This window comes from Bactrocera tryoni, chromosome 1, assembly GCF_016617805.1.
Source record: "Bactrocera tryoni isolate S06 chromosome 1, CSIRO_BtryS06_freeze2, whole genome shotgun sequence".
Taxonomy (NCBI): domain Eukaryota; kingdom Metazoa; phylum Arthropoda; class Insecta; order Diptera; family Tephritidae; genus Bactrocera; species Bactrocera tryoni.
Genome location: NC_052499.1, coordinates 14,443,274 through 14,460,757, shown reverse-complemented (window position 1 = coordinate 14,460,757; position 17,484 = coordinate 14,443,274). Strand labels below are relative to the sequence as shown.

Here is a 17,484-nt window from a genome sequence, read left to right as displayed (position 1 = left end):
ACAAGCTTTGTGTGATTTTATAATTTAGAGCTTTCATTGATATAGACTACGATGACCTTTATATGATTTTATGATTTTAAAGCTTTCATTTGTATAGAATATGATAAGCTTTATATAATTTTATGATTTTACAGTATTCATTGATACAGATTATGATGAGCTTTATGTGATTTTACGAGTTCAGAGCTTTCATTAATAAAGATTATGATGAAGTTTATGTGATTTTATGATTTTGGAGTATTTATTGATATAGAATATGATGAGCTATATATGATTTTATGATCTAAAGTTTTCATTTACATATATAGAATATGATGAGCTTTATGCGATGATATGATGATTGTAGAGCTTTCATTGACGCTAGATAGAGGATTTCAATTTCAAAAAATTTTCTGAGTCAGGAGCTTTCATTGGTAGCGCTTTTGAGATTTAAAGCTTTTATTGATATTAAAGCTTTTATTCGGATAAACATATTTATTAAGTTCTCTGACTATGAAACAGCATTTGCTACTTTATTTTACAGTTAAAAATTACAACTATGAGATTTTTCCATTTCGGGATTACATGCGTAAATAATTTATGCACTCCAATCAGACTTTTTACATATCAAGTCTTTTTTGAAGTCACTTCTTATTGTTTAAGTTTATTGAATTTTAATGCGTAGAATAGCCAAAGTATCGCTTTACATCAAAGTTAATGGATTGCTGCGCCAAAGGGCACACACTCCACAGCTCACACTACTCACACGTAAACTAGAGAGCGGCACGTGATAAAAGCTCAACGGTAACTGTTTAACTAAAGTAGCTTTTGAAATCCGTTTGTACTTAGGAAAATCAATTTGTTTAGAGTACACAAATAAAGTTGTAAAAAATGCAACAAAACAAAACAAAAAAAAAAAACAAAAACGCGCAGTAAAAGCAAACTAGTCGGGCAAATGGATGTGGGCGCGTACGAGCAATATCATAGGGAGAACGTGCGTCCACACATATGCGTAAGCGCGGCCGAAATGGTCAAGAGAAGGAATTGAATTTAGCTAAAAGGGTGCGACACGTGGTCATGTAATAACAACAAAGCAAAAGAAGAAAAAAGAAATGCAATAAAAATAAATAAAAAATGGGGTGCATGGAGCTAACACGTAATGCATAAGTAATCATTAGACGAGACAGCCTACGGAGCAAAACAAATTACCTCAATTTATTAGAAGAAAGTCAACAAAGCGGTAACAATGCTTTTTGCGAATCAGGAAAAAAGGAAGAGAGAGAAATAAAAAATGAAATCGCTCCCCCTAAAAAAAATTAAAAAAAGAAAAAATAAACGGAAAAACTAATTTCTTACAAATCAAATTTCAACTACATAAGTACCTTCATTACGACGACAATGATAGGCGGCGGTGATTTGCTGCAGACACCACACTGTGCGAATTCGTGCCGCTAACAAAAGAGAATCAAAAATTAAACGCGCACGCTGCTGACGAGGGTGCGCGGGCGGCGCGGAATTCAGCTGATTTTTTTTTTCTGCAGCTCAGCGTGAATTAAAGACGCAATAACAACACGAACAGCGGCAGATACAACAGCAGCAACAGCGAAAAAAAAAAAACAACAAAAACAAGCAGCCGCTGTCGAGAGATCAGATCATGCAATTTCAATTTGTTTTTAAATACATTGATACCGAAAAGAAATCAAAGCGCTGCTGCATCGGAGATGAGCACAAGGCGTGCAAGCGGACATACAAGCATACGCATGCTCTGCAAGTGTATATACATATGTATGTATGTACGTATGTATGTACATACATGTGTGTCAAAAGCGTAATATAATACGCCAGACAAGGCGGTCGGAAAAAATGGTTGATAAAAAACAAAACAAAAATAAATAATTTAAAGTAAATAAAATTAAGTAAAGCGCACAGAAATATGAGCGCAGATATGTGTGTTTGTGTTGTTGTACATAATTGACTGCCAAACAACGCCAATTGAGGGAGCAATCGCGTTGAATTAAAAACGTTTAAGTGGAAAAAAACTCGATGGACAAATATAAACAAAACAAAAAAAAACAATAAAAATGTCAAAAAGTAATATAAAAAAGTAAGATTATTTGTATTAACAGTTATATAAGTATGTATACAAGTAATAAAGAAGCAAATATCATAAAAAATATTTAAATATATCAAAATACATATGTGACCTGGTCTAGGTGTTAAAATTAATGAGATAACGAGATAACGGTGTTTCCCAGAAAACTAGTTTTCGCACGTCAGCTCCCTTTTCGTAGACCAGGTCACATATGTATATTGAAAATTAGAAAATAAGTATGAAAAAATATAAACATACAAACAAAAATAAAAAACTATAGATCATACATTAAAAAAATTATTAAAAATCTAAAAAAGTATTAGAAATAATGCAGAAAATATAAGTACACAAGTAATATAAAAAATAAAATAAAAATAAAAGAATTAAACATAAAAGTGTATCAATTATAAAAAAATTGAAAAATAAAAAAATCAGTATAAAAAAATATAAACCCAAAAAAATAATTTCCAAATTTCAAAATTTTTAAAAATAAATTTTTTTTGGATAAATTTTTAAAAATTTTAAATACATACAATACAAATAAAAAGATAAAAAATCAAATAAAAATAATAGATTAAAAAAAATAAATACAAAAATTTATACATTAACATATATTAAAAAATATTGAAAAATTCAATAATAAAACAAATAAATATATAAAAAATTCAAAGACCAAAAACCAATAGATCAAATCGCAAAAAGCTTTAAAAACTGCATAAAAATATTTAAATAATATATATAAAAAAAAACTAAATAAAATATATCAGAATATAAATACATAATAAAACAATCAAAACACTTTATTAAAAAAACATTCCAAAAATGTTGAAATATTCAAAAATAAACAAAAAAATAAAAATTAAAAAATATATAAAATTGTAAAAATTTAAATTGAAGATATATAAAAAAAGGAATAAAAATATTGACTAAAATGACAGTAAAAAGTTTAAAAAACAACAATGCCATTAAAAAAATTAAAAAATAAACGATATTTGTACATACATATGTATGTATGTACATATGTAGTATATACAAACTATGTATAACATATTTCAGAAAATATTGAAAAACATTTTCAAAAATGAAAAATAAATAAAAAGTATCGAAAAATTAAAAAATATGAAAAATTTCTCCTAATTCAAACAAAAGTATTGAAAAAAATTTAAAAAACTAAAAATTAAATAAAAATATTAGTTTGAAAAAAAAACCAATTAAATACACAAAATTATTCTAAACTGAATCAGTCAATTATTTTAATTCAATTGCAATTTGAATATAAAAACTATTAAAAAAAAACAGAATTTAATTAAGAAATCAATTCGAAAAAATTTAATACAAAGTCGAAATAAAAAACTTAATTTTAAAAAATATGATAATTTGTCGTTACAAATTTTTATTCGAATTTCAGTTGAAAAACGAATTATAAATATTAAAAGAATGTAAATAAATTCCCAATTAAAAAACACAATAAAAATTTAAAACAATTAACATAACGAAAGTTCCAAATAATTAATTGAAAACACTTAAAATTATAAAATTATTTAAAAAAATTAAAAAAATAAATATTAAAAAATAAAAAAATATTAAAAATTAAAATAAAAAATATTAAAAAATTTTAGATATTAAAAAATAGTTATTATTAGTTATCACAAATTCAAAATCACGATAAACACAAAAAATTTCAAATAAAATAGAACGAATATTCTAAATAATAATAAAACATTTAAAATTATAAAAAAAAACTTGAATTAAAAAAAAAATAATATTAAAAAAGAGATTTAAAAAATAAGGTTTCGCAAATTCAAAAAACAAAAAATTAAAATAATTAATATGAAAGTAAAAAAATACAAAATATTGTTATGAAATATATTAAAAAAAATTTAAAATACTATTAAAAAAAGTCACAAATGGCAATAAAAACGCTAAAAGTTAAAAAAAAATGAATAAAATATAACAAAAACTCAAAATAATTAGTTAAAACATTTGAAATTATCAAAAAAATTAAAAAATGAGAAAAAAATTAAATATTAAAAAAATTAATTAACACAAATTTAAAAAACACAAAAAAATCAATACAAAAAGCAAAACAAACATTCAAATATTTAAAAAAAATTTAAAAAAATTAAAAAAAATCCAAAAATATAAGTAAAAAATAGACAAAATATTGTTAAGAAAAATATTAAAAAAATATGACATAATATTAAAAAAAATCAAAAATGGCAATAAAAACACTAAAAGCTCAAAAAAAAACATAAATAAAATATAATCAAAGTTCAAAATAATTAGTTAAAACATCTACAATTTTCAAAAAAACAAATTTTTAAATTTAGAAAAAATTAAATATTAAAAAAATTAATCAACACAAATTTAAAAAACACAATAAACACTAAAAAATCAATACAAAAAGCAAAACAAACAATCAAATATTTAAAAAAAAAAATTAAAAAGTATCTAAAAAATATAAGTTAAAAATAGACAAAATATTGTTAAGAAACATAATAAAAAAATACAAAATAAAAATATTTTAAATATTGTTAAATTTTAAAAATAAAATAAAATTTTAAACATTTTAAAAAATGTTAAAAAACTTGAAAATAAAAGGCGAATTAATTAAAATAAAAAAGTGTTCCAAATTTAAAAAAACAAAATCCAAAACATTGTTAAAACACAAATTTAAAATATCAATAAATATCAAAATGTTAAAAAAGAAACAAATCCGAAAATAAAAAAAATCAAATTACAAAACAAGCAATACCTCTTCATACCCCACACTTCAGTCTTCCACACAAAGTCTAAATTGCTGCTAAATAATAAAATATAATAAATATTGATGAAATTGATGCGCTCAAAAACAAAAACAAAACAAAAAACACCGCATGCAATCACCAATGCGAAAGTAAAGAATAATAACAGCAACAAAGCGTGTAGAAAATCAAAATAAACAGACAACAAATATGTTGGCAATCATGCGTGGCGAAATAAAATTGACGCGCAGCCGCAATAAAAAAGTGAATAAATAACAACGTGACGTGGCCGAGCAAGGGGAGGGGGCGAAGGCAGCGGGCCGCGCACGAAACAAATGCACGCAGAAGGATGACCAGCTACACGGCCAACCACGAGCGCAAAAAACCGAGAACAACAACAACAGCAACCGCAAGCAAAGCACGTAGAAATGCACATTAAGGCACAAACAATGCGATCAACAAAAGCAACAGTAAATTATAAGCGAAGTTAACCGATAAACCGCCGGCGAATTCGCTCAACTCGACACGGCGCGCAAGGAAGAAGGTGCTGAGGTGTTGTTGTCTTAAGATGCTGCTATGCCCGAGCACACGCACGTGTGATTGTGGCTTTAAAAAGTCAATTTCCAAGCGTGTTGTTGTTGCTCGTGTTGCTTTGCTGTTGTTGCGCGCGGTTGCGCAGTCGTCGCGTATTCGCATTCGCCACGCATAAGTAACCGTATGAGCAGTTATGAATTTACGTTAAATAAACGAGCATTTTTTCTGCGCGATATGAGCGGTTGTTGTTGTTGTTGTGGTTGAGCTGCTTCATCATACAAAGCGCTGTGGCTGGAGTGCTTGGGCGCTATGGTGTGCATATGAAAGGCGAAAAACCAACAACACGCGAGCAACGCGAATAAATCAGCGCGCCAACAACAATAACATTAACGCAAGCTTAATTGTGTGTGCTTATGTAACGGCGCGCAAGCGCACGCATGTGTGTGTGTGTTTGTGCAACAAGAGCACTTACTGACAGGCTGCTTGAACTAAACTAAACAACCAAACAAGCGCGAAGTTAAACAAGCGCAACAACAGCAACGGCAACAAACAACAACAACAAACCGCAAGGCAATCTATCAGCCAAGCAGTTAAAAAGGTAAAAAGCAACAACAACAACAACAACAATAAAAGCTGCAGCAGTTGGTATGCTCGGTGCGTGTGGTAACAGCCTTTAAGCAAGGCAACAACATTACCAACAACGACAACAACAAGCACACTAGCAATAATAAGGACAACATGGTGCGGTGCGCGGCACGCTGGCCGACCAAACAGATTGCCTGCCAGCCTCATTGACAACAATAATAGCAGCAACAGCAGCAACAACAACAACAGCGTAATATAAGTTAAATGAAGCAGCCACAACAACCACTATAATAATGACTCCTACTTAGTCAGTCAATCTACAGCACGTTTTCAAATAGCGGCGATGAGGAGGCGCAGTAGGCGCGGCAAGTAAAAAAGATAGTTGCCGCAACGTTAGCAGAAAGAAGACTAGTGCCGACAAGAGTGCCGATGGCAATGTCGGCAAACGTCGATCTTTCATATGGTCAACGCTGCTGTTGCACCGACGCGACGGTCGTCGACGGACGAGTGGCGAGTGGAGAGCTGGCGGCAGTGAAGCGGCGGAGCAAGAGCGGAATTAAATTAAAGAACAGAGTGCGCGTCTGCGCAGTACAACTGAACAGCCGACAGTGCGCTGCAGACAACACCAGCCAAGGCAGACAGAGGCCAGCAAATGTGGCCTAAGTGAGCGCAAAGAGGCCAAAAACGAGCACATAATAACTACATAGGTAGATAGGTGGTGTATAAATAAGTATAAGGAAGCAGCAAGAGGTAGTTTAGTTCTTCGGGTACCCTTTTCTCGGTACCCAAATATTAAATTAACAAATTTATTTCATTCGTTAAGCCACAGTAAAATTTCACACCTTACTCCCGCAGGGAAAAACCAATAAGGCAAATAAAAATGTGAAAAAGAATGAACGAACGCAAAAAACAACAACAACAACAACCAGAAAGCAGCAACAGAGACCGACAGCGGCGGCCGTAGAAAAAAGATGCCGAAAAGCCGAAAGCAATCACCAAAGTGTTGGCGAACAACGTTAAATGAAATTACAAACAAGGCAACAGCAACAACAACAACAACATAACAGCAATAGCCGCTATAACAACAGCATTTGGCTGAAATTAGTAGACAAAATTGAGGAGTGAAAATTTTGAAGTTTAAAACAATACCAGGAATTGGGCAGCAAATGGATATGGATATGCGGTTTCTGCGCTTATCAAAGGCGAACGCGCATGCGCGTCATGAAACTGTTGCAGCGCGGCGGTAAGAAGTCAAATAATGCGGCAGACGCAGGGGAACACAAGTTGCACGCACACTTGACATGTGGCGGTAAACGAGCTTATGACTTATAGACATCAAGTCGGCGTGTCCAAAATGCATTGTCTACTGCTTTGTATGCAAGCACGCCAAAGATCGACGCTGTGAATCAAATTATTATTGCGCTGAAGGTTTGTGCAAACAAACGTTAAAGCAACGCTTTTAATGAATTTTAAAGGTTAATCTACCTCCATCGAGAGAGAGGGGTCTGAAAGGATTTGAAATCAAAAATGATTGTCAAAAAGTATTAAAAGTAATCGTTAAAAAAAATCCTATTTATTACACTTGACTTAGGTTTACAGTTTATTGTAACTGAATCAATTACAAATTTATAAGTCAGTTGAAATATTAATTGAACTCAATTAAGATATAAATTGAACTCAATTAACTATGCAAAACACTAAATACTCAATTATTAATTCATTTCTACCACTAATTATAGTTTTAGTAATTAAATGAACTCAATTAAGATATTAATTGAATTCAATTAACTATACAAAATATTAAATACTCAATTATTAAATCATTCCTACCGCTAATTATAGTTATAGTAATTAAATGAACTCAATTAATATATTAATTGAACTCAATTAATTAAACAAAATATTAATAATTATTATTATATAATTCTATAACGCTACTTAGAGTTGTAATAATTAGTTGAACTCAATTAAGATATTAATTGAAAAAGCAAATTAAATTAAAAAACAATATAATAACTGTAAATCTATTAATTAGAGTTTAATAAATTAAGACATCAATAAGTTAATTACACTAAATTAAGATTATTTGAACACAATTAATTCTACTTTATTTTAATTGCGATTGCTTTAACTATGTATATGTTAATAAACAAAGACATTAACAAATTAAATTGACTCAATTAAAACTTAATTGAATTCAATTAACTAAACGGCAGACTAGTTACGCAATTATCAATGCATTTTTAATTTAATTTTGTTTAAGAGTCTTAATTTGTTTAACTAAATTTGTTAATTGTCTTAATTAAAAGACGGTCTTACAGCGCTATAAGTTGCTTATAACAACTAAACACAATTAATCGACATTTCTTGAAATAAAAATGAGAAGGATTATGGATTGTGAATAGTTGAAAGCTTAATCGACTCAGTTGAAAGCTTAATCGTCTCAATTAAGAGCGTTGTTTGCAGACAGTTTAAGTTGTTCAAGGTTTTAAAAATTTCGGTCACATTTATTTAATATTTATTTAATATAGACTCCATCAGGTATTTCAGCTACGGCTGTAGAGACAGACGGAGCAGAAATAAACCATTTTCGAAATTTTGTGAGAAACAACGCAACTACAACTTCACACATGCTTCTCACGGCAGATAAAACTAAAAAAAATCGTTCCCACTCTCTGTTTAGCTGTCTATTTGTTAATAATTGTTCTATTTTGTGGCATTTGTTGACTTCCTTTTTCTACAGGGTAGCTTCAATAACACTGGTAAGTGGAGCATTACACTCTATGTCTGTAAATATGTATTTGTGCCAATATCTACATACGCGGAGGAAGTGGTTACTCAATTAAACTATATTGTTGTTGTTGTTGTTGTTGCTTCAATGTGTTACTTTGTTGTGAAGGCATACGATATAAATAAGTATTTTTGCTTACATATGTATCTCGGTTGCTATTGAACTCCAAGTAGGTATGTCTGTATTTAAATGCAATGTTGCTGTTGTTGCAATGGCGCTCTTATCATTTTTATTGCCGCTCGAAAGCAATAAAAATCGAGCACACGTGATTCATTTGCCAACAACAAATAAACAAACTAAGTGACAACAACAAACAGCACATATACACAGACACCAATAAAGATACATGTGGCCGAACGAACGAGGAAGGAAAGGTGTAACGAAGCAACGCACCAACTGCCATTATCGCAATAAAAGCATAAATCTTACTATATTATAAGTCACTAATCTATATAGAGATATACAAAAATACCGAATACCTTTTTATGGGTATTTATTAAGCATTTATACGCAGCCTTTCAGCCATTCAGCGACTCAGCGCTTAGGCCGTCATTAAACTATGGCAAATCAAATATATGTTTAGTGGCCATTTAAGCGCAGTCATAAAATCAAAGCAGCGACAACAACAACAACAACAATAAAAAGTAGCAACAAAATTGTGCGACCAATTAGCAGTCTGGCAATGTCGGCACGTTTTTCAAGTTAAGGATTAGCAAATATTTGCGTAGGGAACCCGTATGTGGCCGCAAGAGGCAAAAAGTTGCCTGAAATAATTGTGGCGAAGCGAAGTGAGGCAAAGGTGAAATTATAAAATGTGTTGCGTGCAAGCAATGAAATAATTTGATTTTTAGTTTAGAAATACATGAAGTTGAAGGTAACTGTGACGATGTAGGTAACAATAGAATTGAGTATATTTTGTAGAAATTAAAAAAAAAACATCATAAAATAAATAAAATAGAATAAATTTACAACAAAACAAGAAACAACTTTAACTGAAGCTTTAATAATCTTCACAAAAAAAATTTTTCATTCCAGCACTTGATTTTGAACGTTCCCTTTGTATGACAGCTATATGCTATAGTGAACCGATCTGAGTAGTTTCTATGGAGCTGGCAGCGCTGCTATAGACAAAACCCGATGCCAAATTTGATGAAGATATCTCATAAAATGAACAAGTTTTCTATACAAGCGCTTGATACCGATTGTTCAATTTGTATGGCAGCTATATGCTATAGCGTTCCGATCTGAATAATTTCTACGGAGATTGTATCTTTGCTAAAGACAAGCCCCCATGCCAAATTTCGTGAAGATAACTCGTCAAATGATAAAATTTTCTATACAAGCATTTAATACCGATTGTTCAGTTTGTATGGCAGCTACGTGCTATAGTGGTCCGATATCGGCAATTCTGACATATGAGTAGCTTCTTGGAGAGAAAATAATGTGTGCAAAATTTCAAGTCGATATCTCAAAAACTGAGTGATTAGTTAACGTACATATGAACCGACAGACGGGCGGAAGGCTAAATCGACTCAACTCTCACTTTTTATTAAAATATATAAAATAAAAATATTAGAAATTAAAGCAATATGTATAAAAAACATAAAAATAAACATGATATACATTCGAAATCCCAATCGAACGCATTTGGCTCGAAAAAAAACTCTACAACTTAATGGAGTCATGTTCACAAGCGTGTACGATACGCGCGCAAACACGATCTTTAATGGAATAGCAGCAAATAGAACTATAAAAAATTGTGGTAAGAAAAGACAGCACCAAGCTACAAGTATGTGAATTGACCAACTGACTGAGTGCGCTGTGAGCGCGTGAGAAAAATCGAACAATTACGACAATACTTTAAAATCGAATGTTCGAAAAAAATGAAAAATGGCCAGCGATTACAAATTGACAGCCGTCGATTTTTTATTTTCACTACAATTTTGTGGATTTTTTGGGCATACAAACATTGTGGGTGGCATTACGTATGCGCGCATGCACATTACTCAGCGCATACGGTGAATTGATGACCAAAAAATCCAAACAGCTGTGCGTCGTTAAAATCAAATATTTCCGAGTAATACATATGTATATATCGACACCTTATATGATGAGTGCGTACGTGAACGTCGAAGAAAAAAGGTTAAGTCATGACTGTCCATCATTTGTTAAGCAAACAAAGAAGTGGCATTGCGTAGCGGTGAAGATAACCCCCGTCGCTGATTTGAGGTTATGTGATTTGAACTCCCAACAGGGGTGGCTGGCACCAATCATTAGGAAGACTAATTGCAGCCAAGTCAATAAATTACAAACATTTGTATGTGTGTATGTATGTAGCTTTGCGGCTGATAAACGATTGTAACACCTACAAAAGGGCATCGCCTACTTATACATATTAATTGAGGCGAATTACAACGATTGCCTATGTATGTACATATGTACATATATTGCATTTGGTTTGTATGTATGGTATATCGAAAATTATTTACGCGTCCGACATGCTTGTAAACAAAAGATTCTTATCAAAAGCTTAATATTGATTGAATAATAGGTCTAATGATGATTGGTTTGAGGATAAGTTCCAACAAAGCGAAAACCACTAATTGGTGGTTAAGTCATAGATGTTACGGTTTATATTAGTGCATTTGATTAATTTGTATAGATCAGCTAGATAATGTTAGAGGCAAAATGCACAAAAAATTTAAGAGCTGGAGAGGTAATGCGCTAATTAGGAGAAAAATGTATAGAATCCGAAAATAACCTGGAATTTATACATTGCTGTTCACTTTACTGTTAGAATCAGATCAATTGCACAGCAATGTGACATTCTCTAAAGGAGTCACATAGAGACTTTCCATTTTCTGTCGGATTGACGGTCTTTGGCCGGATAAGAATTCGTGTGCGTTCCGGTTACGTAGACCCGACGGACTGGGAACGACATTTTTTGATGCCAAAATGACTGCTTGCTTTGTCGGAAGCGAGGGAAAACCGAAAGACCTACCTACTCAGTTGATAAGGGTTAGGTTAATTGTCATCGAAGTCATATAATGGTAGGCCCATAAACAGTGCTGTTTCGACAGGGTCGGACCGTAGGGAAAGGGTTTGTAGATCAGTAGGTCTCGCTGGGCATGGAAAGCATTGGTTAATGTGATGCGGCGACTCATTGTACGCCGGATATATGTATATGTATTTGGTATATCGGGATCGATTTTGGATAAGTAGGTTTCTGCGAAAACATCTCAGCAAAATTGCCTGTAGAGGAGATCGTTATGTTCATTGAACGAAAGCAAACGGGTCTTACTGTGTAAATGTTCAATCAAGAGGCATGCTGTAATCGTCCGGATTACTGTGTTTTGACACGTTTGAAGCCTCTTCGTCTGCGTTTCATTACATCCAGGCGACCATAACGGTGCAGTGTGGTTTATGACCGGCCGGCCAACAATGTTTCTTTGTCTAGCGACTTAAAAATTTTGTTGCGGCCTTGTTTTTTGGCAGTTATCACGGTCGTATGAGGAGTTAAAGCGCACAGGCTGTCGTATATAACAGCTAAAATCTTTGGGCTGTTGACAGTCGAAATTGTAATGCCATTGACTGTGAGAGATCCAGTCTATACTTCATCCGTTGTGGATTTAGTTGGTGCGAGTGTAAAATTCCTTGCAGCGAAGAAGCGCGAAAAATCGGGGCGATAGCCTTTTCCTTTCCTTTCTCTCCTTTCCAGTAACGAGGAGAAAACACGACGCCTGCGGTCCCGAATTCTACTAAACTTAGAATATAGTCTTCAAAAGAGTACGAATGATTACATTACCACAACTGACCCGGAATTGCTATTTCGGCAATCCTACTCAGTTGGGTTCGATAACTTTTAGGTCGAGAATTTTCATTTTAAGTGGTTCTTTTAAACCACTCTTGAAAAAAAGGTTTCATACCTTCATTTTCCATCCTGGATTACTTTTATCACTTGAGAGGTTAAATATTTCTCGAAGGAGGTCAAGTAGTTAAACTTCAAGCCAGATTGAAGCGCCGCTAGGTTTTCAAATCCAATCATTTCTGAGGTCATTGAATATATGGAAAAGTATTACAGGTGTAATCTTTGGTTTATAGTATGAAGAATGAATAAAATTCAGCCTAACCTCAAATAACATAACCTCATACAAAACTAACTTGTTGAGAAAACAAAGCGACAGTTCACTAGACGATCACTGGCCATACCAGTATTATTTCAACTATTTTTGCCAAGGCAGACACAAATTTTCCTTTCATGTTGTAAGCTTAAAAAACAAGAAAAAATAACATACAACAAATCATATTTGCCGATGAGTTATTGCCAAAATCCCAAGGCGCTCGACACAAATAAATAATAACAAAGCTGCAATCACACAAACCACACATTGCATAGGCAAACAAATTAGTAAAAGAAATAAATTACAAGATTATGTAAGAGTTCGTTGCAGACCGTGTAAAAAAGTGCAAACATTGCAAGTACGAACATTCTGTGCATTTGTTTTTACACCAAAACTGCAGCGCAGGGATGTAAATAATACTTTGGGAAAGTCACAGCATGGACCTTGTCTACGATCGGCGCAAAAGTAAGTATCAAAAAGTATTGTAACGAGACTCACCCGTAGTCGCCAAATTTGCATCTCTTGCAAAATATTCTCCATGTTGTCGCTGCTTTGTCCCTGGGCATTGGCGTTCTGTGCCTCTGCATTGTTGGTCGCATCGTCCGCATTTTTCACGTTTGCCGGCGCGGCAACTGTTGCAGATTGTTTCACACGCGCAGCACTTGTTGTTGGCATCGATGGCGCGACCTCAGCGCCGCGATCAGCAGCAACAACATCACTGTTGATGGCGGTGCCAACAACTGGGTCATTGGTTTTTTGGCAGGTGGGAGCGCCGGCACTGCACGAACCAGTCGTTGTGCTGCTGCCGGCGGCTGCCGCAGCAATAGATGCGGCAATAGTGCGATAACAACGCTTCGGTGTATTTGTCTCTGCATTGTCATCGGTCTTCGTTGCAACACTGGTTGTGTCAACGACCGGCTTATTATTATTCATTTGTGCTCCATTTTTGGCAACATTCGCGGCAATATCGCACGCTGTCGCTTGATTCACATCAACTGTTGTCTCAATATTTGCTGCAATGGCGTCTACATTTGTATCGCCCTCCAGTAATGTATTTGCATTGTCGGCTGGCATGTTGGGGAAGAGATCATAGAGCGTGACATTGGGCTTGCCACAACAGCGACACAATTCCAACTCATTGAGTTCGCAATTATCGCCTTCCGCCGTCAATAATGGCTGTGGCTTAGCCAGCGTCGTTATGTTATCAATGACGGCGGTTGCGGTGGACAGTGTGGTCGTTGTTCTAGTAGTGCTGTTGGTGGCAGTGGCATTCCCACCGTCGTCGCCGTCGTCGTCGCCACCGCCGCCACCGCCGTCATCCACACCATCGCCGTCGCGATTGCCCTCTGCGGTTGCCATATCTGTCATTGGAACGTCGTTATTCTCCGCATCTTGAATGCTTTTTGTTGTCTCAATTGTTGTTGCTGACGCTGTTATTTTTGTTGTTGTTGTTGTTTCTGCGTCTGTAGTCTTGTCTGTTGTGTCAATGTTGGTTTTATTAGTATTGCCCATTGTAGTTGTTGCAGTTACTGCTACGCCGTTCGTCGTTGTTGCTGTTGTTGTTGCTCTTATGCTTTTTGTTATTATTATTTGCTTTATTGGCGCTTCATTACGCTGTATTTGTTTTTGTTCTGGTTGCTGCTGCTCATCGACAACAATGCGGCGTACATTTTTGTCGCTTTCGTGGAATTCATCGGTGGCATCAGCGGCCGTTGGCTTTATTACGTTTGACGTTGCCGTTGTTGTCGACGAATCTGTTGTTTTAACGCGCACAGTAGTTGTAGCAGCAGCAGTTGTTGTTGCTGTTGTTGTTGTTGGCGTTGTAGTTTTTGTGCTTGTATTTTTTGTTTTTGTGGTTACGCTTGGCGTTGCCGTCGCGCTCGTTGGGGCACCCTCAGCTAAAGTCGTGGCATTGGGTGCGCCGTCAACGCTGTTCATTTCTGTTTCAGCCGATCTTCTACTTGCTAACTGCACTTAGTATTTCACTTTATTGTAATTTCTGCAGTACTTGTTGAATTGTTGAAAACACCGCACAAATACACATGCACACGCACAACACTAACAAGCAGTATTTATTTTTTTAATGGACACTTTTTGCACTTTGTTATTGTCTTTCATGTGTTTGTATGTGTGTTTGTATTTTCCTGATTATGCACTCACTCACTTCTGCTTATTTACAGTCCCGCGTATTTTTTTATGTTAATTTCGAGATATTTTTTCGATTTGCTTTTTTACTTCACATATACATACATATATTTGTTGTATTGCTACTTGTGCGCCACGACGATAACGACGCTCGCAATTGTTAGCAACAATGTTGAAAGCGTCGCGATAGCAGCAGCAAATAAATTTAATAAAACTCAATTTTGCTACACACCAACACACGCGCGCACACTTTTGCTTTCCAGATATTTTATAACTGATACATTTAGTTGTAGCTGTGTGTGTGCCTTTTAAGTTCACTTACATAAGTACACATTTATGTATATAGTTTTATGATTTTTTGCTCATTTTAATATTGCCTTTTATTTACTTATTTCACTTCACTTATGCGCTCGGCTTGTGTGTTGTTGGAGATGCTGCGCTGGAACATTGGTGCCACTTGTTGTTGTTACAATCTGCAAGCATTAAAAGATAGGGGAAAAATCTGTTATTAATGAGTGCTTCAAACGAAGAGTTATGTACATATAGTATGTACATATGTATGTCTGCATGTACGCAGGTAATGCATTGTAATTGTGCGCACACACGTACAATAAATAATGAAAGGAAAAAATGAGTGTAAAAAAAGATAAATAAACAATCGTGCGATGCGATCTCTTGGGACCAACAGGCCGCAGCTATAAGAATCGAAAAATTGAATTGGCTGCGTGGAAATAAAAACCGAGGAATGCGCGCATGTGACAGGTAAGCGGTCAGTCAGCTCGATTAAGTGGCGTTGGCGACAAATCAGGTAGTTTTTATGGCTGGAGATGCTGTGCGTTCCGCACTGTGTTGTAGGTTTTGCGTTTGAAAGGTTTGCTCCACAAATTTGTTCTGGCTTCGAAGTCGTTGATAGACAAAAAATTGTATTGTCGTCAGTAGAGGTAGCAGTTGTGTATAGATTATTGAATTATTATCGCATTTTCGAATGCTTGAATGCCAACTAATAAAGTGGGTAATGTAGTTGGAGAGATAAGGAAATTATCTGCTACCCTAGAGACAAGGGCTTGATACGCATAAAAGCGGGGTTTTGGATATAATTTTTTTTTTCATACATATTTATCAATTACTTAGCATTAAAGTATACGCATTGCCTTTTAGTTGTCAATTGTAGTTATTAAAACACACAGTGCGCTTCGCTAACATGCTCGTAACATGTTTCAAATATCATTATCACTCATATTTATGAGCTGTACAGGGTATATTAAGTTTTCTACGAAATTTGTAACAGCCAGAAGGAAACGTCAGACACCCTACAAAGTATATACATATGTACGTATGTAAATCACTAGTATAATAAGCTAGATCGATTTAACCATGTCCGTTTGTCGGTCCGTCGGTATATACACGTTGAAGTCGCTCAATTTTCGAGATGTTGATGTGAAACTTTGCACACGACGTTTACTCTTCAAAAAACTCCACCTTTGTCGGAATCGCCAAAATTGAACCACTATAGCTTATAGCTGCCGTACAAACTGACCAATGAAAATCCAGTCCTTGTATGAAAAACTTGTTTATTTTACGAGATATCTTCACAAAATTTGGCACAGTATATTATAAAACGTAACGCTATAATCTTCGAACATTTCTTTTAGATCGGAACACTATAACGTATAGCTGCCATATAAATCAAACGATAAAAATTAAGTTGTTCTACGAAAAACTTCACTATTTGTCGAGGTACCTTCACAAAATTTCGCACACAATATTACCGAAAGCAGCACTTTAATCTCTGAATATATTTTTTTTTAATCGCAACACTATAGCCTTTAGCTACCATACAAACCGAACGATCAAAATCAAGTTCTTCTATGAAAAACTTGTTTATTTGACAAGGCATCCTCACGAAATTCGATACAGATTATGGTCGAAGTCAACATTACAATCTCGGAACAAATTGTTCAGATCGAACTACTATAACATATAGCTGCAATACAAACTGACCGAGAAACTCAAGATAAAGATATCTGTACACCCTTTTAGGGTTTTTATACGGCCGAAATTAAAGTGTCTTCCTACATTTTTCCTTCTTATATTAAAATCTAACATTTACACATTATATATTTATTCAAATTTCTTATAATATTAGTAACAGTCACTTTCATATTAGCATTTTTCGCGCTTTCAACACACAAAACTCATTTTCAAAATTTTGCTTTGCATTTTAATTTATATTATAGTAAAACACTTTCGATTTTATGGATTTTATGCAAACAAAGTCCCAACAGTCAACACCATTTGAGGATTTAAGTGTCATTAATTATTTTTCGACTTGATTAAAACTAAACTATAATTAAATTCTAGTAAATTCTGCTATTTACACAAGAGAATGCATTTTCACCGCAGACACGCTTGAAAACAGCAAAACAACAACAAGAACAGACATTATTATCACATTTAATTCAGAGTTTTCATTAATAGCAAACGCATTTCCTT

General features: G+C 34.1%; 1 protein-coding gene across 1 annotated transcript in view; it reads right to left on the bottom strand.

The window, feature by feature from the left end:
- Positions 1-15,070, bottom strand: part of LOC120778338 (mucin-17) — a 217,539-nt gene extending 202,469 nt beyond the window's left edge. Inside the window, exon 1 of the mRNA XM_040110133.1 lies at positions 13,345-15,070. Within this exon, the coding sequence (XP_039966067.1) occupies positions 13,345-14,784 (1,440 nt within the window). The 5' untranslated portion in view covers positions 14,785-15,070. The remainder of the gene's footprint in view (positions 1-13,344) is intronic.
- Positions 15,071-17,484: the final 2,414 nt, after the last annotated feature.